The sequence below is a fragment of the Telmatherina bonti genome, assembly GCF_933228915.1.
Source record: "Telmatherina bonti genome assembly, chromosome: 21".
Classification (NCBI taxonomy): domain Eukaryota; kingdom Metazoa; phylum Chordata; class Actinopteri; order Atheriniformes; family Telmatherinidae; genus Telmatherina; species Telmatherina bonti.
In genome coordinates this window covers 3857871-3881399 of record NC_136630.1, presented here as the reverse complement: position 1 = coordinate 3881399, position 23529 = coordinate 3857871, and the positions used below count along the sequence as shown (strand labels likewise).

General features: G+C 46.3%; 1 protein-coding gene across 2 annotated transcripts; it reads left to right on the top strand.

Annotated features, from left to right (window-relative positions):
- The first annotated feature begins 652 nt into the window (after window positions 1-652).
- Window positions 653-23088, top strand: st6galnac (ST6 (alpha-N-acetyl-neuraminyl-2,3-beta-galactosyl-1,3)-N-acetylgalactosaminide alpha-2,6-sialyltransferase). Of its 2 annotated transcripts, none has more exons than XM_079260939.1 (10): window positions 653-731; window positions 1364-1688; window positions 9553-9817; window positions 11945-12110; window positions 17467-17641; window positions 17859-17997; window positions 18079-18182; window positions 19946-20029; window positions 20265-20364; window positions 20524-23088. In XM_079260939.1, exons 2-10 carry the CDS (start codon window positions 1531-1533, stop codon window positions 20692-20694), a joined length of 1362 nt encoding a protein of 453 aa, XP_079117065.1. In that variant the 5' UTR covers window positions 653-731; window positions 1364-1530; the 3' UTR covers window positions 20695-23088. The 2 variants fall into 2 exon arrangements, with proteins under 2 accessions (XP_079117065.1, XP_079117064.1); XM_079260938.1 differs by having other exon boundaries at window positions 9550-9817.
- The last annotated feature ends 441 nt before the right edge of the window (window positions 23089-23529 follow it).

Below are 23529 nucleotides of genomic sequence, written 5' to 3'. Positions count from 1 at the left end.
GGAATAAAAAGCAAACATTGTCCAGAAGACGCTTCGTTTCTCGTTTCTGTTCGCTGACAATCGTTGGCTTGTTTGTTTCCTCCCTTCCAGCATCCCTCCCCCTCCACCTCCTCCTCCCCCTCCTCCACCTTCTCCTCCACCTCCTCCCCCTCCTCCTCCTGCTGTAAATCAGGAGACGAAGTCTTCAGTCCCGGCTTGTCAGGACCATCAGGAATCCAGAATGTGGTTTTTAGATTTACTTCTCTTCAGCTGCGGCTCAGACCGAGTGGAAGTTTCCTCCTCAGCATCGGGGAGAAGGTCCTCCTCCTCCTCCTCCACCTCCTCCCCGTCCAGTTAACGCGCCTCCTGCAGGCTGTCCGGGCAGCCGGAGGTGGACATGAGTCGCCTTTCCTGCCTCAGCTCGCTCCGTCAGGCTCCAGACTCATACTTTTGTGTGCGTGTGTGTGTGTGTGTGTGTGTGTGTGTGTGTGTGTGAGCATTACTGCATGTTCATGTCTTAACTTTATTACTGCCTGGGGAGGACTTCCTCCCCCCTTCCCTCCCTCTCTCTGCCTCTCTCTCTCTCTCCTGGAGCTGAGGGAGTTAGATAGAGAGACAGGAGGGGGGGGTGAGCTGGGGGGGGGGTGACCAATTGCCAGCAGCTGTTGCTCATTTGGCCAGCAGGCCCCGCCCACACAGCGGTGAGGCTGAGCGCAGCAGTAACGGAGCTCCACAGCGAGGATCTCCAGCTGGTGAGATGTTTGTTTTCTCTGTTTTCTGCCTTTCAGGACTTTTCTCTCTCTGTGTTTGGGGGGGGCGGGGGGGCGTCCAGCGGACCCAGTCAGCTGACAGAAACACCGGCGGCGTGTTTCTCAGCAGTTACAGATTACTTCATCACTTTTCTAAGTTGTAAGAGCGGTCTATCAGCAGATCTGTGCGACGCATTCCTTCCATTCCCCGCTCAGCCTTCCTCCCACCAGCCTGGGAAGCCGCCTCACACTCCTCACCCGTTGTTCTTTTCTTGTCGGGTTGTGAGTTTCTCAGAGAAGCTCAGGGAGGAGATCTCCTCGCCTCAGGCTGACGTCCCGTTGCTCACAGAGAGGTGAGAAGTAAAGCGAGGAGGTGCTCGGGTTTCTGACTTCTGGAGTCACAGTAACGGCTGTATTTTGCTGCGTGAAGCCCTCAGGTCCATGTTTTCGTACATTAGAGGACCTCTGACAGCAGAAAGGAGATGAACACAAGGACGGACGCAGTGCGGCTTTGTGTTACTGAGCAAAGGTTTCATTAAAAAGGGATTATTTGGTGTTTGGTTACTGCTGAGAGATAAAGTTTCCCCTCCTGAGTCTTTGCCCTCGTTCCAACTCTGCCTCTATCTCATCAGCAGCTCTGCGGAGAGGAGCCCAGATCGGGTTGTAGACTGATAAGTCCTCCCTCCCCCGTGTCCCGCTGCGACACCGTCCGGAGCCGGTCAGCATCCTCCTGCCTCCTCATGTTCCTGCAGGCGGCGCGGAGGGCACGGCGAGCACACGCGGCGTGCAGGCTGGAGGCACCATGACCGGGATGGCGCTGCAGAGGAGGCTGCTCTTCGGCGTGGGGACCTTCAGCTTCCTGTTTTGCATCTACATCCTGTGTTTGAATCTGCAGCGGCCTCTGACCAGGTTCATCGTGCCTCCCAGGATTCATCAGGCCAGCGACCTGCCGGCGGCCGGGTGAGTTATCAGAACCGTGCAGTTCTGGACCTGCTGGTCCGCCGGTCGGGTTTCAGCTGCTTAGAGCTCCTGAAACAAGCAGCACAGACCAGGAGGCGTAGCAGCAGGTTTCTGATTGGAAGCAGGGCCGGAGAGCAAGCAGAAACCTGAAATACTCCAGGCGACATGCTCTGTCTCGTTCTCTGCAGAGAGGATCTGTTTTAGTTCTGCAACATATTCCAGCTGGTGACAGCACAAACATGACGATGGAGACGTGAACCAGAGTGGAAAGGTTAAGACTGTTTTTCTGCATCAGTTTGCAGGTCGCTTTGCTCACCTGGACTTTTCTACTGTCTGTGTGTGGGTGGGTGTGTGAGACGAAGGGAAAGCTGGAACATAGGAAACACGGGGAGGAACATGAGAGCAACCCGTAACCCTCCACCACGCCGAGCTGTGCTTCGGTCCGCTTCCTGACCTCAGAACGTCGCAGCCCGTGAAGAAGCCGAGGTTCCTCAGAAACTGTAAAAAAGTAAAATCCAGCTGTGAGGTGAAACCGTGGCGTCTCCACAGCTGGAGCTTCAGTCAGAAAGATGCAGACTGTAAAAAGTTTCCGATGCGTTTTAGCTGCTGGGCTTCTGCACCGTGGTTTCGCAGCTAAAGACAGGCTGTGGTTGGGCTGAAGTGGATGTGGACGGGGTGGAAGCTTTCATGGCTCCATCATTCTCAGCAGCTGCAAGACTCTGAAGGGCACAGCAGAGCTGCCTGCAATGGAGCCGCCTGCGCTGCAGCCACATGCGCTGGAGCCGCCTGCGCTGCAGCCACATGCGCTGGAGCCGCCTGCGCTGCAGCCACATGCGCTGGAGCCGCCTGCGCTGGAGCCGCCTGCGCTGGAGCCGCCTGCGCTGCAGCCACATGCGCTGGAGCCGCCTGCGCTGCAGCCACATGCGCTGGGGCCGCCTGCGCTGCAGCCACATGCGCTGGGGCCGCCTGCGCTGCAGCCACATGCGCTGGGGCCGCCTGCGCTGCAGCCACATGCGCTGGAGCCGCCTGCGCTGCAGCCACATGCGCTGGAGCCGCCTGCGCTGCAGCCACATGCGCTGGAGCCGCCTGCGCTGCAGCCACATGCGCTGGAGCCGCCTGCGCTGCAGCCACATGCGCTGGGGCCGCCTGCGCTGCAGCCACATGCGCTGGAGCCGCCTGCGCTGCAGCCACATGCGCTGGAGCCGCCTGCGCTGCAGCCACATGCGCTGGAGCCGCCTGCGCTGCAGCCACATGCGCTGGGGCCGCCTGCGCTGCAGCCACATGCGCTGGAGCCACATGCGCTGGAGCCGCCTGCGCTGCAGCCACATGCGCTGGAGCCGCCTGCGCTGGAGCCGCCTGCGCTGCAGCCACATGCGCTGGAGCCGCCTGCGCTGCAGCCTCATGCGCTGCAGCCACATGCGCTGGAGCCGCCTGCGCTGCAGCCACATGCGCTGGAGCCGCCTGCGCTGCAGCCACATGCGCTGGAGCCGCCTGCGCTGCAGCCACATGCGCTGGAGCCGCCTGCGCTGCAGCCACATGCGCTGGAGCCGCCTGCGCTGGAGCCGCCTGCGCTGGAGCCACATGCGCTGGAGCCGCCTGCGCTGGAGCCGCCTGCGCTGCAGCCACATGCGCTGGGGCCGCCTGCGCTGCAGCCACATGCGCTGGAGCCGCCTGCGCTGCAGCCACATGCGCTGGAGCCGCCTGCGCTGCAGCCACATGCGCTGGGGCCGCCTGCGCTGCAGCCACATGCGCTGGAGCCGCCTGCGCTGGAGCCACATGCGATGGAGCCGCCTGCGAAGGTTTGACTTAAAACCTTCCCTCATCGTCCCAGTCATGATGGTCGGAGTCGCTGCTCGCAGGCACCTGTCCTGCCGGTTTCCTAATGCAGCCTAATGACTCCGATTAATGATCGACTTCACAAGCTGCTGATGGGAGCCATTTAATGTGAATCAGGCGTGTTGGAGCAGGTGAACCTCTTTGTTCTGTAGACCTCCAGATGGGATGTTTACATTCTGCCTCCTTCCTTCCTTTTCCCTCAGACAGCTGGTGCGCCTGTCCTGGCAGATTTTATACACTTTTATTCCAGAAGATTTAGCAGAAAACTTGTTAGATTTAAATATCCTTTAAAAAATGATGAATTTTTTTGTTTTCAGAAAGAAAAGTGGAATCTAGATCAGCACTATTTTCTGCTTATTTCTCATGTTCAGGTGGAGGTTAGCAGCTTGTCTGTTCAGCCAATGAAAGTTAGGGGATGACCTGTAGCGTTGTTGTGCTAGTGCTTCCTCCATCCCTTCTCAGACCGAGACGACTTGAAGTGAGTTAAACCCCACTGAGGTGTGTCTGATATCTTGTGTGACTTCTGGTGCAACAACTCTTTAAGTCTGAGCTGTAATCAGAGGAACAGGACGGCTTGGAGGGGAATCTTATTCCCTTCCACATCTAGTTGTATCATTGTGTTCTTAAGAAAGGAGTCAGCCGGCGCTGCACTCGCGCTAATGGCAGGAAAAAAGCTCCTGCAGGTATTTGACCAGAGGTGCTCTCTTACATTTAAAATGTAAGCTTAGTTCTGGCTCCAGCAGGTCCTCGCTTCATGCATTAACTCCGGTGTAGAAGGACGGGAACAATGGCTGGTTTCTCTGAGGTCTGGTTTTGTTTGGCCCTGAGGAGTCATATGAAAGACTTCCTGTAATTAAAGAAAAGACATGAAGCTTGTTGCTGACTCACGGTTGCATGTGCTTCAACACGCTGAATAAATATTTCTAAAGAAGACAATTTATTGTTAAGCACATTTTCTTCATTTAAATCCATCAAAATTTCATGTTTCATTAAAGCCTGAAATGGTCCTTTCTTCTGCCAGTTTTCCTGCAAAATCAAAATCAATCTCATGATGGCTCCAAATTTACAGATTAAAATGAACTAAAAGTTATTTGTTTATGAAAAAGTTATGTAGAAAAATGCAGACAGCAGGGTGCAGAAAAGGGTTAAAGCAAACGTTTTAAAGATCCCATGAGAACCGCCCTGAAGTGGCGTTTGCAACGAGCAGAGACCGTATATAAAAGATGGACGGAGCCTCTGGCAGTTAAAAGTGAAGCCTATGCGGAAGTGCATAAAACTGCAGTTCCCCCTTCATCCACTAGGGGCTGCAAAACAGAGCAAATCCCCATAGACTCCCATGTTAAAAAGACCAACTTCACAGCAGGAATAAACATGTTTACAGCAGGAATAAACATGTTTACAGCAGGAATAAACATGTTTACAGCAGGAATAAACACGTTTACAGCAGGAATAAACACGTTTACAGCAGGAATAAACATGTTTACAGCAGGAATAAACATGTTTACAGCAGGAATAAACATGTTTACAGCAGGAATAAACATGTTTACAGCAGGAATAAACACGTTTACAGCAGGAATAAACATGTTTACAGCAGGAATAAACATGTTTACAGCAGAAATAAACATGTTTACAGCAGGAATAAACATGTTTACAGCAGGAATAAACATGTTTACAGCAGCAATAAACATGTTTACAGCAGGAATAAACATGTTTACAGCAGGAATAAACATGTTAACAGCAGAAATAAACATGTTTACAGCAGGAATAAACATGTTTACAGCAGGAATAGACATGTTTACAGCAGGAATAAACATGTTTACAGCAGGAATAAACATGTTTACAGCAGGAATAAACATGTTTACAGCAGGAATAAACATGTTTACAGCAGGAATAAACACGTTTACAGCAGGAATAAACATGTTTACAGCAGGAATAAACACGTTTACAGCAGGAATAAACACGTTTACAGCAGGAATAAACATGTTTACAGCAGGAATAAACATGTTTACAGCAGCAATAAACATGTTTACAGCAGGAATAAACATGTTTACAGCAGGAATAAACATGTTAACAGCAGAAATAAACATGTTTACAGCAGGAATAAACATGTTTACAGCAGGAATAGACATGTTTACAGCAGGAATAAACATGTTTACAGCAGGAATAAACACGTTTACAGCAGGAATAAACATGTTTACAGCCTGGTTCAAAAATCCACTTTAGGTTTAATAGGTCAGGTTTACCTTCATGACAACTGTGGGGGGAGTGAAAAAAACTCTCCCTTTTTAAAAGTAATTTAATCTCGAAGTTCGGCATATTTAGGGGCGTGTCCTTTTGATTGACAGGTACCCGATCTCCCGCTTCAAGTCAGAAGAACGTAGAACAACCGCGGTTTTTAGCCGGTTAACAACGTGGCCCGCTTACCTCCGTTAGCTGGTTAGCTCCTGTTATCTCCGGGTTAGCTCGGTTAGCTTTTAGCTACAGAAAGCTCGGAGTTCGCTCGATGTCAATCATCCACCATGACGCTCACAGCTCCCCTCTCAGCTCCACCTCTTTGCCCATATTTGTATTTTCCGGGCGAGACGACACGCATGCCCCTGCCAAAATGGTGATGGTAGGAACCGCCCACCGAGCTTCAATTCAGCTCTTCAGAAACCTACGGGTGACGTCACGGAAGCTCCGCCCATCTTTTTACATACAGTCTATGGTTGTTACCCACAAAACACAGTTATAAAAGCATATGTATTGTTTTATACTTGTTTATGTAGTTTTGTTGCAGGCCGTGAGAGACGTGACAAAATGTCAACTGGGAAAAAAAAACATTATTTCTCATTAAAAAACAGTGAGAAATAGTTCATGTGTGCTTGGTGAAGATAGCAGTTTGCTTGCGTCTTTTCGTCCTGATAGTTACTCTATCAGGAGCTGCAGCTTGTCTTGTTCTGTCTGTAACTATGGCAACCAAGGTTATGTCTCAGTATGAATACCGTTGCCCTTTTATTTCTTATCATTCCTCCAGCATTTCCTTGTCGCCAACCCTGCATAGATGCAGAAATGCTTCCTGTGTAAGGTCACCCTAGAGTCGTTTCCATGGCAACAGTACATGTAGTCATAAACACGCTGTTAAAAACAAAGTTGGTGGCGATATGAAGTCCTCTCTGGTGAACCACGTGATTGGAGAGGATGATGTTGATGATTGTGGTCTTAGAGTAAATTTGGACTTGTGACCCATCCTTCCCCTTTCGGTTTGGTGGCTGTTTGTGCTCCGTTGGTATCTTGTGGTTGTTTTCAGTCTATTTGGAGTTATTTATTGTCTTCGGGGGGCCTGGCCAGAAACTCTGACCCCGGGGTCCGTTGCATCATTTCCACTTTTTGATTGTTTCAGCAGAGATCAAAGGTTCACAAACACGCTCCAGTTACACATTAGCTTAGCTGCTTTACCACATTTGTGCCGTGTCGACACCTTTCCAAGGTTTCCTTACCGCAGCTAGCATCTGGAGTGTTGCGCTCAACACAACCAACCAGCCAATCAGAGGGCGGAATGGAGATGGGGTCATATGAGCCTTTATTTTATCTGACCAGTGTCTCTGGCTGGGGAGCAGATTGGAGTTTGTCTACAGAGTATTACACTGTATTAACAGGCTGTGATATTTAAGGCTTTTAAATTATGATTGTTTGATTAAAAGATTTAAAATGTTTACAACTATAAATAAATAACCAGCTTAAATACTTGGAAAAATACTGTGGCATTCAGTAAACTTTAAGAACGATGAAAATAAATTTGGACAAAGTCTGTTTCTGTTGTTTATTGTTTGTAAAACAACGTAATAAATATACAGACATAAATAAAGCTCTTTATGATGAGCTGGTGTGAGGGACTGCAGGAGCACAACAAGACAGTTTGACTCCTATGCCTGCAACTAAAATAAGTTTCTATGAATCGGAGTGTGCACCGCTGCTTCTTGCTGCTCCTCATGCTGCTAGCTGCTGTAGCTGCTAGCTAACCTTCCTGGATGATTATATCTAGTGTGAGCGTTCCGTGTTTACGTTTCTGAGTGTAGTGGAACTTTATGGAAGCTTATTATTCGCTCCTGTCTGCTCCCTCGCTGCCCCTCCTTCTATATTTGTGGAAATAATTCAGTACCTTAATGTTTATTACTGGTAGTAATTAGCTGTAATTCAGGCTCCGTCTACTGGGGACCATAATCAATGTGACGCATGACCCGCCCCCCTCTCGCCGTAATTGGCTAATGTGTTGCCTTCTGTTCACTGGTTGGATTGTAGGACGAGATCCGTTTAACAGAAGATGGATACTCTGACGATAATAAACAATCCCAAATAAAGAAACAGAAGACTGCTTTTAGTCCAGGGCGGGCTCAGCGGGCTCCATGAGCGAGCACGTCCTCCAATGCCCACCCAAGCCCCTGGGACTGAATACAAGGGAACAAAGAGGCCTCTGCAGTTGGTTTCCATATTCCTCATCACTGTTTACAGACTTCAGTAAGAGCAACAAGAAGGAAATATGTTTCAACATTAAACTGTGTCGTCTGAATGTTTGGTTCATTTTCTCCTTTTTTCTTGGAATCTTTCTTTTTATTTGAATCACATCACTCATGACTGCAAATACAATTGTACTCAAAACAAACAAACAAAATGTTTGTTGTTTTATGATTAAACTAAGATCCAGTTGGTAATGTAAACCGGGGCGGAGCTAGAGGTGTTTCCTCTGCATTCTGGTTGGACTAGATTCATTTTGAGATGATATGGCGAAGCCATGTTTTTGTGTTTTCAGTGAGTGTATTTGGCGACTAACACCTTATCTCACTACCCACGTTACTTAGCACCGACAAAGCTAGCGCTACATCACAGGGGTCTAACTTCAGCCCTGGAAGGCTGGTAATCTGCAGGTTTTCATGGTCTTCATGCTCCAACACACCTGACCAAAATGAATAAATAGCTTGACAAGAAGCTACTGGATCTGTTTGATTTGCGCCAGGTGTGTTGGTGCAGGGAAACAACACAAACCTGACGGATACCGGCCCCTGAGGACTGGAGTGTGACACCGCTGCGCTGCCTGATCCAGCTGAATTTAAATGGGAAGCTTGCAAGGCTGCCAGTTGATTTTGAAAGTAGTTACAGCATGAAGATGTGGAGACATTTGTCCTGTAACGAGACTTCTAAGCAGAATAAAGAGAAAAAGACATTGTTTATTTTTTATAATAACAAGGAGAGTTCAGGCAGAGGTAGACCGGGCCCCAGTGTAGATCCAGTCTGCCACCACCAGTAAACCAGAACTACAAGGAGGAGAAGCGGCTGATGCAAATCTTCCCCGACACAGCTGAATGAAGTGTCTGGATTCCCTCATCTGCACGTTTCAGCTCTGCAGAGGCCGGGAAACGAGACATTCATCTGATTCAGGCGAGTTGGAGGAGGAAGCATCTGAAAGCTGTAGGATCTTGAGAACCGGACTGTGGCATCCCTGGTCTTAAAGATGCAAACTGCAGAATATGTCCAAGCATCTGTGTTTAACATGCATGTTCTGGTCATGTTGAGCAACAAGCAGCCTGAGTCCTTCAGAGGAACTGGGAATAAACGTTATTTATCGTAGAAATGATGCATCTTTACTCTCAGATAAACAAACAGGACATCTGTTACAAACAGACTCCTGAACATCACCATGGTGACAAGGAGTCCGTACCTGTGAATGTCTAAGAGGGTCCAAATGAGCGGAAAATGTAAAGGCATCTCTATGTGCTGGATGGAGACATGGAGTGTTTTTATCATGATATTCACACTGGAAGCTTGTGAGAAGTGAAGTTCGGGATTCCTGTCCTAATCTGCACCGATCTGACGAGCATCATGCGTAGACTAGTTCACGCTGCAGTGCTGGGGAATGAGGAAAATGTTGCAAGAGTGTTTTACATTTCAGGAAACAAGTTGCTCCAAAGAACCTGATCTTTTTCCTGTTTTAAAAGTACAGATAAAAATGAGAGATTCAGATGGATTCATTTGGTTTTGTTCTCCACAGCAGCTCACAAGACTCCAAGGAGCCCCCGGAGAGGCAAAACGTCGCCAACCAGAGGTCGCTCTGGCCGCTGACGTCCACCTCAAACCCCAGCAGAGTCACACAAGCTGCAACACCCCCCAAACTGCAGAAACCAGCACAAAACAAAAGCGAAGATGTCCTCAAGTCCAGCACCAAACCCCCCACAGTGCGGCCCCTCCGGGCAACCGCAGCCACTGAGCCGCCCTTCATCGGAGACGAGTACATGAGAGAAGACGCCCCCAGACTAACGGTGAGTCTCAGACTGGGATCTGGTTCTCAGGACTTGTATCTCCTGCAGGTTTGTTTCCTTTAGTCGTGTTTATACACAAAATCCCCCTGAACATCACCATGGCGACCAGGAGTCCGTACCTGTGAATGTTTCACCAGTATTTCCTCTTAAGATGTTACTGATCTGCTGAATGTGTTCGACGTGAACACGGGACCGTAGTGGAGCCGCAACATTCGCTGCCTGCAGGTCTACAGACGCTTTAGGGGAACTGAGAGCATTTCAGGCATTTTTGGCTTTCTACTGTAGTCTTTACATCTGAGATGAAATGTGCCGCAGCAGGTTCCCATCTGGCGGTTGGTGTGATTTAACCATCTTCTCCATAAAGCTGCTCGTCACATGAAACAGTTTTTGTTTATTCTGATGTTCCCCGCTGGAATAGCTCCGCTCTGATATTTAATGTTCAACAAACGTTGATTTAAACCATTATGAAAAGTTGAACTTTGACCTGGGTTATGCAGGCTGGCTGGAAGTCTGCTGCGTTTAGCGCAGGTCAACGTGACGAGTGACGGTTTAACTTGTCAGTCGTTCAGGCTGTGACTCCGTCTCTCTACTTGACTTGAGACCTCTGACCCATGTCCGGTTTTTCCATCCAGATCAAACAAGCAAACGCAGTAAAATGCAGACGTGCAGTTTTCTTTTTATGCCTCATAAAACGGTGGTTGGCCGCGTCCAGCCTGTTAGAAGTCCTTTCTGGGGAAACTGCAGGGATCACTGGAACTGTCCATTATGTGGTCTGATCTGCACGTAGAGATGAAAGCTGTTAATTCAGGATCAATCAGCTGATAGTTCTGATTGGCAGTTGCCATGGTGAAGTTAAATTTATGAAAATGAACTTTATCTGAGCAGGTTGCTGCCGTTCGGAGGAGTCGAGTATAAAAGTGATTTATTAGAGGGACGTATGGAGAAGACGTCATATTTCTGCATAATTTTAGTAAAGAAAATCAAACTAAACGTGTTTTTAGGGTGAAAAATGATAGAATCTGCAGCAGCAAAGACGACCGTGGAACATTTCACCGTTTTGTCTTTTTACATGGAGGAGAAGCCGAACTTTTTCCCTCCAGGGAGAAAAATGACAAGAAAAGAGAGAAATGATATTCATTTGTTTTATTATTTTTGGGGACAAGGTTTTAATCATGACAAATGATCACATAAATGATCCGTTTTACCAGATAAGAAGAACGTTTCTGTTCAGAATGAATCCATTACGTATTTATTTCTTTTTACTTTTCTACTGTTGCCCGACATTTTTCACACTCGCTGCTTTCATCGTTGTTGGAAAGAAGAATGAAATTTACTGTTCCACATCTTTACACGTGTAGTTGAGCTTTTTTATCTTTAGCAGAACATCACGATGTGTCCGTTCATTTAATATTCAGTCAAAAACTTTTTCATTCTTCTAGAAATCTGAAACAATAAAATCAGGCTGTTTTTGCACTTTTTCATTTAAAAGTTTCAACTAGAAAAACGAGTCTCAGACAGAAACTGGGCCAGTTTCCCCGTTAAGATCCGCCTCCAGGACGCATTCTCCTGCTGGATCTAAAAAGTTCTACCAGAAACCCAGGCCAACAGGTCCATCGGGATGTTTCCTCTGACGTTATGAACCAGAACAGTAAAATTTCAGGATCGTCTTCATGGTTTTCCGGATGTTCAGAATCAGGTTTTTACTGCAGACCAGTCTGTAAGTCCCTGGACCTCTCCGTAAGATGGTGATGGCTGGTGAGCAGTCATACGAGTTCAGGAAGGTTCTCGGGACGCTGCCTTGTGGAGCTCCTATACTGAGATGTAGCTGTCCAGGAGTCCTTCTCAGGCCATGGATGGTTTGTGTGTGTGATGTCGGCTCGAGTCCGTCGTCTTCTGGAAGATTAAAACCAGAATTAAAGTTCTTCTCTTAGTGACCCAAACCCCCTGCGGAGGCGCCTCGGCAGTGTTTCAGGCGCTTGCATCCAGAAAGACCCGTTCCTCTTCTGCCGCGGCGCTGAAGCACGTTTCACTGCTGGATAGATGAAACCTCCAGCAGATGTTGGTGACGGACAGCGAACAGCTTCTGTGTCTGGAATAACCCGGCTGCTTCTCATCTGCTCCCCACAGGACTGCTCAGACAGTATCCAAGTCCAGATCAGGAAAACCCCTTTTGGAAGCCGGTTTCTTGGACGTCCTCCAGTCCTGCAGTGGGCCAAACATGCAACCCGGGAAGAGTTCGGCCGTCTGAGCCGGTATCCAGGAGCGCACGGCTGGGGAGGCATCGGCTACGACGGTGAGCTTGTGTTACTGTCATCTTTTAGCTTTCATGCTTTCTGTTTCTTTACGTTTCTCCACTTTCATCAGACGTTTTATGTGATCTTTAGTGAGATTGCAATTTTTCTGAAAGGATTGAAGCTGTGAACGTTCAGGGAGCTCAGTCGTACAGAACCAGGTGGAAGCGGCTCACCTGCCTGGCATCCAGCCGTTAGTAGACGTTTCTACGCGCTGACGTCACGACGCGCCGCTGCAGGACACGCGGGCGTTTATTTTCAGAACATCCCCACACTGCAGGCGCAACACAGGACGTACTGCTGACAGAATGCAACCATGTTTAATGTGAGACTCGTGTTTATTTCCTGCCGTGTGAAACAGAAATAAACTCGGGTTTATTTCTGTACGACTGAGCTCCCGAACTGTCTCTGCAGACTGACACTAAAGATAAGCCACTCAGCTGACTGCAGAACAGATCAGGAAACAGGTTGTTCTCACTGATGTGAAGCCAGTGGGTTTACACAAACGGGAGGGGGGATTGATACATTTAGACTGGTTAAGACTGGTTTATGTGTGGTAGATTATGGGGAAAAAATGGTGGAAAGGGCAGAAAGAAACTTTTTATTTTATTTTCTGTATGTCCAACAAAACTGTCATAGCCTTTGGATGAGTTAACGGTAAAAACTTTATGCAGAAAACCTCATTAAACAAAGCTGGCTCTTGTTTTCTGCCCCCTGGTGGACACTTTCTGCACTACAGAGGAGGTTTTACTGTTTTACTGAGGATTTCAGTAAAACAAAGGTCTATTTTTTAACTGTGGACCCCCCCCTCCCCACTGTGTCCAGTAGCAGTGTGGAGATGCTCGTCTTCACAGCAGTTATGTTCTTATCAGAAAATTGCATTTTATTACTGTGCTTTATTGTTTTATGGCCGTTCTTTCTTTAACTTCCTGCTGATGCTTTCACTTGCCACTTGAAAACTTGAGTTTCTATTTTTAACGAGAAGACAAATTCAAAGCAAAGACACAGGAAGTTGTTTGCTGTTTAGAAACTGTGGTTCTTCACCTCCTTTAGTTCCCAGAAAGGTTTTTACTCTTCATCATGGGATTCAAGTTCTGTTTTGTTTTTTGTTTTTTTTTTAAGCTACATTTACAAAGAGTGCCTTTTCTTTTTAATTCTTATATTTAAACTGTATTTTTTTCATATCACAACACGGTCTCAGTTCCAACAAACAGCTGCTTCAGACGGACGAAAAGCATTTAGATGCAGTTAGAACAGTACAGAATGTAAATACCAGTAATTTAACAGGTAAAAACATGATGCATCTGAAAATAATAAGAAAAATCTCTTTAAAAGAGCAAATGAGAGGCGCCGTCTCCAGTCCCCCCCTGATGGGATGAAGAACTTTTCCAAACTACATCCAGAATAAATAAAGTGCATCTTCTCAGCTACCAGGCTGCATGTTTAATCTTAGTCTCTACTGAACACCGAGGCCTGAGATCACTGCCGAGGTGTCGGACGCTCTGTCAGAGTAAAATCACCTGGAAACCAGCAGAAAAATGCAAAAGCAAGCTACAAAGTGAACCTGAGCAGTTTCCAGATCTTTTAACAGCCGTCTGATGCAGGTAAATGTCTCAGCTGCCGTAGAGGGACGAGAACGGAGGAATGGTGGACTCTACAAACACCACGATCTTCCAGGAAGGTGGGAAGATGGTGTACCATGGTAAACACTTCACTGTTAAACCTACTTCATCTCCATGGAAACCAGCCATGACGAGACAACGTCTTCCAGAGTTTCTGTCCCACAGAGACGAGACGGACGTCTTCCAGAGTTTCTGTCCCACAGAGACGAGACGGACGTCTTCCAGAGTTTCTGTCCCACAGAGACGAGACGGACGTCTTCCAGAGTTTCTGTCCCACAGAGACGAGACAACGTCTTCCAGAGTTTCTGTCCCACAGAGACGAGACGGACGTCTTCCAGAGTTTCTGTCCCACAGAGACGAGACGGACGTCTTCCAGAGTTTCTGTCCCACAGAGACGAGACAGACGTCTTCCAGAGTTTCTGTCCCACGGAGACGAGACAGACGTCTTCCAGAGTTTCTGTCCCACAGAGACGAGACAGACGTCTTCCAGAGTTTCTGTCCCACAGAGACGAGACAACGTCTTCCAGAGTTTCTGTCCCACGGAGACGAGACAGACGTCTTCCAGAGTTTCTGTCCCACAGAGACGAGACAGACGTCTTCCAGAGTTTCTCTCCCACAGAGACGAGACGGACGTCTTCCAGAGTTTCTGTCCCACAGAGACGAGACAACGTCTTCCAGAGTTTCTGTCCCACGGAGACGAGACAGACGTCTTCCAGAGTTTCTGTCCCACAGAGACGAGACAGACGTCTTCCAGAGTTTCTGTCCCACAGAGACGAGACAGACATCTTCCAGAGTTTCTGTCCCACAGAGATGAGACGGACGTCTTCCAGAGTTTCTGTCCCACAGAGACGAGACAGACGTCTTCCAGAGTTTCTGTCCCACAGAGACGAGACAGACGTCTTCCAGAGTTTCTGTCCCACAGAGACGAGACGGATGTCTTCCAGAGTTTCTGTCCCACAAAGACGAGACGGACGTCTTCCAGAGTTTCTGTCCCACAGAGACGAGACAGACGTCTTCCAGAGTTTCTGTCCCACAGAGACGAGACGGACGTCTTCCAGAGTTTCTGTCCCACAGAGACGAGACAGACGTCTTCCAGAGTTTCTGTCCCACAGAGACGAGTCAGACGTCTTCCAGAGTTTCTGTCCCACAGAGACGAGACAGACGTCATCCAGAGTTTCTGTCCCACAGAGACGAGTCAGACGTCTTCCAGAGTTTCTGTCCCACAGAGACGAGTCAGACGTCTTCCAGAGTTTCTGTCCCACAGAGACGAGTCAGACGTCTTCCAGAGTTTCTTTCCCACAGAGACGAGACGGACGTCTTCCAGAGTTTCTGTCCCACAGAGACGAGACGGACGTCTTCCAGAGTTTCTGTCCCACAGAGACGAGACAGACGTCTTCCAGAGTTTCTGTCCCACAGAGACGAGACAGACGTCTTCCAGAGTTTCTGTCCCACAGAGACGAGACGGACGTCTTCCAGAGTTTCTGTCCCACAGAGACGAGACGGACGTCTTCCAGAGTTTCTGTCCCACAGAGACGAGACGGACGTCTTTCAGAGTTTCTGTCCCACAGAGACGAGACGGACGTCTTCCAGAGTTTCTGTCCGACAGAGACGAGACGGACGTCTTCCAGAGTTTCTGTCCCACGGAGACGAGACGGACGTCTTCCAGAGTTTCTGTCCCACAGAGACGAGACGGACGTCTTCCAGAGTTTCTGTCCCACAGAGACGAGACAGACGTCTTCCAGAGTTTCTGTCCCACCGAGACGAGACGGACGTCTTCCAGAGTTTCTGTCCCACCGAGACGAGACGGACGTCTTCCAGAGTTTCTGTCCCACAGAGACGAGACGGACGTCTTCCAGAGTTTCTGTCCCACAGAGACGAGACAGACGTCTTCCAGAGTTTCTGTCCCACAGAGACGAGACAGACGTCTTCCAGAGTTTCTGTCCCACAGAGACGAGTCAGACGTCTTCCAGAGTTTCTGTCCCACAGAGACGAGACAGACGTCTTCCAGAGTTTCTGTCCCACGGAGACGAGTCAGACAAGACATCTGTCTGACTGTGGAAGTCCTGCTGTGTGGATTCTTTTAGACCTGACTGCAGCCTTGGACTCAGTTGATCACCAGATCCTCCGGTCGCGCTTGGAGCACTGTGTCGGTATCAGAGGACCAGTCCTTCGCTGGTTCCAGTCTTAGTTATCAGATCGGTCATTTAATGTGAATCTTGGAGAGTTTTCCTCAGCTGCAGCCCCTCTCAGTTATGGGTCCCACAGGGGTCTATTTTAGGTCCCCTCCTTTTCTCCCTTTATGTGTTGCCCCTGGGTTCTATTATTCAGAAGCACAACATTGCTTGTCACTGCTTTGCTGACGATGTCCAGATCTACTTCCCCCTGAAACCACAGCGGGATTCTCTGAAGAACCTCCTCAGCTGCTAACAGGATCTGAAAACATGGATGGATTTAAACTTCCTCCACTTAAATACAGAAAAAACTGAGATTGTGGTGTTTGGAAGCTCTGAGCTTTTAAATGGACATGTCAGTGTTCTGGTTCCGCTTTCCTCATACTGTCATACCCATGTAAATAATCTGGGGGTCATTGTTGACAATTCCTTTAACTTCCATCGGCAGGTTATCGCTGGAGTTAAAAGTGTTTTATTAAAGGCTGATTGGCAAATTAAAGCCTGATCTTCCTAAACCTAGAGAACGTCCTCCACCTGCTCATCATGTCCCGTCTCGATCACTGCAACTCTCTCTATTGTGTCATCGATCAGTCGACCGACTGCAGCTGCAGCTCGGCTGCTTACAGGAACACGACGACATGATCACATCACCGCTGTGCTCGCTTCTCTGCACCGGCTTCCAGTTAGCTTCAGGTCCCACTACAAGATTTTATTCATTGTTTTTAAAGCTTTAAACGGTTTGTCTCCCTGGTATTTATCAGAGCTGTTACACCGGCCAGGACTCAGAGGTCCTCTTTACAACTCTTACTTGAGGTCCTGGTTGCCAGACTGAAGTTGCGGTGGTGATAATAGCCTTCCCTACCATGTTAGAGATGCCCAATCTGTCTCCAACTTTAAGTCTGTTCTTAAATCAGTGCAAAAACTTTTTGCACTGGCTTTTAATCAAACTTGAGTTTGTTGTTTGTGTATTTTAATTTTTACTTTTATTTTTTGTTTTTAATTCCAGGTTTGAACTGTGGAGTGTTGTTGGTTGTTGTTTTATTGTTGTTTTATTGTTCAGCACTTTGTGTGCTTTAGAAATAAACTTGAATTCGATGCTTGTCATGTGTCCTGTCATGTTCCCAGACGTCACTCATGTCCTCTTCTCCCTCTCCTGATGACGAGTTTCTGAATCTGAGTGGGGACACCAAAGCAATGCATGTCTCCAGGCTTGGATTGTGTAGATCAGTGTTTTTCTACCACTGTGTGCGACACACTGGCGCCACGGGAAACTAGAAACCTCCACTGCAGCATTTAAAAACTTCCTGAATCCAAATGGTGATTCGGATCACCACCAAAATTAAATCAGTTCTTTTTTTTTCACATTTCCAACATGTCCAAGTGAAGGTAATCATCAAGATATTTGAACAGGAACAACTTCATATAGTTAATATAGGCTAAAACTTCGTTTTTTTCAGTTTCTGGTGTTTCCTGCTTTCTTTCCAGTGAAAATAATTTACCTTGCCTCAGGAAAGGTTGAAAAACACTGAAGATAAAATCACATTAAAGAGAAATTTTGTTTTCAGCTCTGGTGGAAACGCTCTCTGTCCTCAACTCCTCTGCAAACCAGCAGATGTTGGACACCTGGGAGACCCGCGGGAATAAATCCACGTGTATCCGCTGTGCTGTGGTGGGAAACGGTGGGATACTGAAGGACTCTCAGAAAGGGACGGAGATCGATGATCATCATTATGTCTTCAGGTAGATTCCGTCCTGCACACGGAGCGAGATGACGCTTTATTTGTTGATTTTAACACTAAAAATTCTCAGATATTCCAATCAAACACCTCCCTCCGCTGTTCTGCTTGCTGAACATGTTGCAGCAACGAGACCAACCTTCTGCAGCAGCTCTCTGTCTGGAGGCAGTTCTGGCAGTGTGTGTGTGTGCTGACTGATCTGTGTTCATGTGGATCCTCAGGACCAATGGAGCGATCACTAAGGGATTTGAACGGGACGTGGGGTCTCGCACCACTCACTACACATTCTCCACCAACACCCTGATGAACTCCATGAGGAAGTACGCAGGCGACGGGTACCGAGGACCTCCAGTATCCCAGGTGATTTACAGAAATACAGAAAAAAGCTTCATTAAGTGGCAGAACGAAGGTGTGCTGACATCCCACGCTGCTCTCTGACAGGAAACACGGTACGTTTTCCTGCCGGATCATGACCGGGACTACCTGCTGATGAAGGCGGCGGCGACACACACCCTGGTGGAGCGGGGGCCGGAGCGGGCCAAAGAGTAAGCTGCACTTTGACTCCAGCTGATGAAGTTTGGGGGTTTCTGTGCCAGAATCAGGTCTCTGAAAGGTGCAGTGTTGAAAAAAAAAATCAAAGATCAGTGGCAGAAAAATGTAAAAATCCGTTTTCCTCTGCGTGTTCGGGATCGGGTGATGTAGGCGGCTGCCTCAGCAGGGAAACCCAGCCGTCTCATTGGCTGCTTCCTCCAGCTCATCTGCACGGACCTGTTCCCAGGCCAGCCCCGGGTCTTCCCCACAGCACCTCACCAGGGAGGAGGCATCCCAACCAGATGCCTGATCCACCTCATCTGGTTCCTCCTGGTGTGGAGGAGCAGCTGCTCTACTACGATCTCCTCCTGGATGACCGAGCTCCTCATCCTATAGAGCCGGCCTCGCCGCGGAGAAAACTCAGTTTGGTCGCTTGTATTTGCTCGTTCTACTGGTCATGTCCCTCGGCTCGTACCCTCTACTGGTGCAACTATATGTTTATCTGGAAGAACTTTGGTCATTGACAGCCACCGTCCATTCGCGACGGAGCTGTGCTAGCTGTGTTTTTGTTACATTTTCACTAGATAAAGGTGAAAATTGTAAAGTTTAAACAAACAGTTGCAATTTGCAGCTGTTTCCATTAAACTACGTTCAGCACATTAGCCACAATCTGAGTGCTGATGAGATTTCACGAGAATTGCGGCTCCGGAATAGTGGCCGCATGGCGTTATTTCAGAGTTTTATACGCGCTCTGGAAGACTGGCCACGACTTTTTGAAGCCATTATCCCTCGTTTCCATTTCTAATTCATTGTAAAATGAGTTTTGCTGCTGTTTGCGTCACGCCTTGCCATCTTTACTGGAACTAAAGTGGTCACATGACCCTCTTACTGGGACTGCATAAATGCTGAAAAAGTGTTTCCATTACAATTTTGTGACATATTTTTATTTCAATGTCTGAAAAACCAGCTCATGAGAGCTGTAAAAACTTTGAAATGTAGATGCTTCCATTGACGCCGTCTATTTATTTAGTTTTTATTTATTTATTTCATTGCGTTATTTAGATTTGTTGCTATGCCCAGCTTCACCACTAGGTGGCAGTTGACGCCAGACCTTTTAAGGCTTGGTGCAAAATTTCTAAAGCTACGTTTCCACCAGTTTGTCTGTACTGGTTGGCATTTTGATTCCACTGGCTGAACTGGGAAGGGTTCCAAAACTTATCTTCCATTTCTAATGTAAAACTGACCTCTGTTCTTTTTCTGTTGATCTGCACTTTTGCATATTCCCCTAAAACTCTGTCCGTGGTAAAAACAATGAGCCTGCAATTTAAAAACACAAGTCATACTTTGGGAATCATGACTGTGATCAAATCAAATCAAACTTTATTTCTTGTGCACTTTTCATGCCACAGGCAACACAAAGTGCTTTTACAAGATAAAATCAAGTCTTAAGGATTAAAACAAACAGTGGATAAAAAGGCATTTAAAAATAATCGACACAAGCTCTTTCCACACACTCACACACACACACACACAAGGACATAGAGCAAAGAACCCCCCCACACCCACCCACATTCCCCGAAAAACATCATTCCCTGAATACTGTCTCTTTAACTGAATTCTGGTTAATAAAACAACTAAAAACATTAAGTAAGTGATAAAAATTCTGACTTGGTGCTGATGTGAGGAAACGATACCTCGGGATCCATCCACACCAGTGATGAGATGTTTCTCTGGTTTCTAATGGACTGGCCTCATACTGTGATATTTTCTCCCACAGTCCAACAAAATACTTTGGAGAAGACGTGTCGGCAGAAAAGTTGAAGATGTACCACCCCGATTTCATTCGTTACCTCAGAAACAGGTCAGTAAATTCCCTTCAGAGCAGAAACAATGAATCCAAAGAAATGCTCTTAATTCAGAGTTTAAAAGAGACGTTGCTGAGACTCCCCACACAGTGACGAGATAAAGTCAGGGATATCCAACTATAAATACGTGCACAGGGAAACCTAACCACCCTGATAAGCAGGGTTAAAACTTTCATCTCTTAGGAAAGCGGTCTGGTAAGCTACATATCAGAACTGTTTGATTTATTCCAGATTCCTTCGATCGAATGCTCTGAAGACCAAATATAAGGACATCTACCGTCCGTCGACAGGAGCTGTGATGCTGCTGGCTGCTCTGCACGTCTGTGATCAGGTACCTCTGCATTGCACCGTCTTGCTGTGTAAAACACTGGGACTAATGCAAGCCACCACTTGCATTGATCTTGGTTGATATTTTTGATTTTTCTGTACTAGTTAAAGTATATTATGTGTCAGAATCTTCCGTCTGATTGTTTGTCTTTGCTTGCTGAAGGTGAGCGCGTACGGCTTCATGACTCCAGACTACAGGAACTACTCTGACCACTACTACGACAGCAGCTACCACCCTGTGGGCTTCTACATCAACCACGACCTGCGGATGGAGATGAATCTGTGGCAGCAGCTGCACCAGGCGGGGCTCATACGTCTCTACATGCGCCACTAACTGACTGCAGAGCAGAGATTACATCAACTTTCTGCACCCAAGTCGCCGGTGTGACCGTGAGGAAACGGAAATGCAGAAATGCGGGGCCCGCCTGTCTCAGAATGACTCAACTGAAAACAAAACAGAGGTTTTCCTGTTGTGAAGGAAGATGGTTTTTCTTTTCATGACGGCTGCTATGAACATTCATGAAGATATAGAATATTTATTTATCCTGGAAGTCTTGTTTCACTTGGGAATACGAGGAGGTTTCATTATTAAAAAAAAAGAAAAATCCTGCTTTTCTTCATGATTGCCATTTGACAGGTTTACAAGCGAGGGCATCCACCATGATGAGTACAAAGCATCTGCAGTACCGGAGGCTGCTGCAGGACTACAGCATCAAGACCCTTATTTTCCTCAACTAGAAAGCAGGAAACAAAGGGTACGAGTGGTGAAAAGTTCAGACTTGTATCCTGTGGGATATTGTTGATCCTGCATAAAAAAAAGTGTCCAACATGAAGCTGAAAACGTCTTGGCATCTTGGCTGCAGCCTCTGATCTGCAGCAACTTTTTGTGGTCATTTCTTGCCACATGATGGAGATTTAGCTCTAAAGTAAAAGAGATTCTGTTGTAATGAAAGGATTATCCTGTAAAGGAATGTCATTCCTTTGGCTTTAGATTCTCTTCTGCTGGCCAGGGCGTGGATCCGGAACTTGGACAGGTTTTTGTTTTTGGTAAAATTATCTAATTTGGGAAAAACTTTTTTCCCCAAATGAATATGGTACATGTTTATATAAATTGGTTAAAAATCTTTATGTACTGCGGCTCATAATGGTCTGGGCTCTTTGGTCCAGAACTTTATATTCTTTTGTAAAATGCATTAATATTACTAAATTAATTAGGTGTTTCAGGTAGCATTACTAAATTGTGGCCTTAAAATCCGTTGGCTGCCTTGGCACAACATTTTGCACAAAACTGCTTTTTTTCCCTTTCCTCTAACTTTTTTTTATTTTAATATATAACTAATATCAGGTCCGTCTGTAAAAGATTAAACCAAAATTACTATAAAATGTTGTAAAAATTGTTCATGTTCAACTGCTAGTGCTTAGTACTCGATTTTTAGAATGCCAACACGCTAAGCCAATAGGTTTAATGATGGGATAAACTGTGTACTGATTGCATTTCTACATACATGCAAGGATGTTAGCATGCTAACATGCTAAACCAATAAGTTGACAGATGTAAAGATAAACCACTAAAAACCACTTGTTAGGTTGTTGGGATGCTTACATGCCAAAATAAGCTGAACTGTAATTATAAAATAATATAAATGTAATATAAACATGTTAGCATGCTAACATTTAAGGTTTAGTACACAGTTTTGACAACGACTCCCAGTAAACAAACTTGGCCTTCTCACTCTTAAGCAGTCGCTAACGTTAGCATTTAGCTCAAATTCTCCAGTCCTCATTTGGCTGCAACAAAACTGCTGGAGTTAATTATAAAATTTCAGAGTTCAGACTTTTTTTCTTTAGTTTACACAATGAGATCACTGCCTCTCTAAATGGAATATTTTTTGTCTAAATTGAAGTAGTTTATCTACTGTTTGGACTTGTCTGTTTTTAGATGATTTATGTGTCAATACAACAAACCAAAACATTCAAAGGGCGCTCACACTTTAAGGCCTTCTTGTCTTTAATTTAAACAGTGCCTGAATTTTACATTTTACACAATTTACTCAGTTTAAAGAGGAAGATAATAAAAAATGTTTCTTTCATGTTTCTTATTTTTTAACAACTGAAGAAGTGCGAATGCAGCTCAGTTGCAACTTCCTTAAAATATCCTGTATTCTGCTCTAGACTGTTGTCGCTGCTGCCAGCGGCTGAGCTCTGCAAACATTTTGCATGTGTTGTTTTACTGTGGAAGGTGAAAGATAAATCCACTATCTACTTCAACCTTTGCAAAGACAAATGCTTAAACATGTAAAGTGATGATTAAACTGAATTAATTTATTCTTTTACTTCTTTTTAAAATGTTTTGTAAGTTTTTGTTCATGTTGCCTCACTGATTGTAAAGCCACTGCGTTGCTTGCAGGGTCTGGATGAGTTTTAGTATCGCAAGGTGATTCTGGATCTTTCCAAAGCAGCAGATACATTCCCAGGATTTCCAGCAGAGGGAACATACTGCAGAGCTGAGATGGAGTGAAGAGCCAAAAACAAATTAAATCAGGGAATGGGTGTATTCTTTTTTTATTGTATTGAATCAGTTCATGTTTGAGGTAATTCTGTTCTTTGACATTTTGGTAGCTTTTCTACAAACTGTAGCGGAGTAGTGGCCATGTTTTACAGGTCTGTCTGAACTTTGGAAAACTATGAAAATAAACTTTTTTTCTTGGTGGTTCTTTTGCCAAACGCAGACTTTTGGTTTCTTATTCTACTGGTTCAACTTTTTAAAGAGGTTTTCCATGAAATGACGAAGTTAAATGCATTTTTGCTCACTTGGTGACATGTTTGTATGGTCTTTCTCAGCAGCTGCAGACGGGAAAAACATGCAGAAAATGTGAAACTTGTGTATAAACGGGCAACATGATAGACCTACAGGACATACTTTATGCTTTGCTTGTCTAAACTGATGAGTTCTTGCAAAATCCTGGTCTCTCCTTGTTTCTGGTCAGATAACACTTGAGTTGTTTTGGTCTTTGCTGTTAAACTGTGTATTCATGTCCCTGCAGTTATGAGTGGAAACCTACTTCTATCATAGATGACACTAGTTTTGAACAAACTGATGAGATGACAGAAAATGGTTCTTTTATGTAGAGAAAAACATGTTCATCACAGGATGAGAGGAAGACTGACC

Bases quoted from the DNA above. Each gene is read 5' to 3' on its own strand.
- st6galnac (XM_079260938.1), top strand. From the start codon at position 1,531: ATGACCGGGATGGCGCTGCAGAGGAGGCTGCTCTTCGGCGTGGGGACC. The intron at 9,818-11,944 runs GTGAGTCTCAGA...TGCTCCCCACAG, and splicing joins AAGACGCCCCCAGACTAACG to GACTGCTCAGACAGTATCCA. The intron at 17,642-17,858 runs GTAGATTCCGTC...GTGGATCCTCAG, and splicing joins GATCATCATTATGTCTTCAG to GACCAATGGAGCGATCACTA.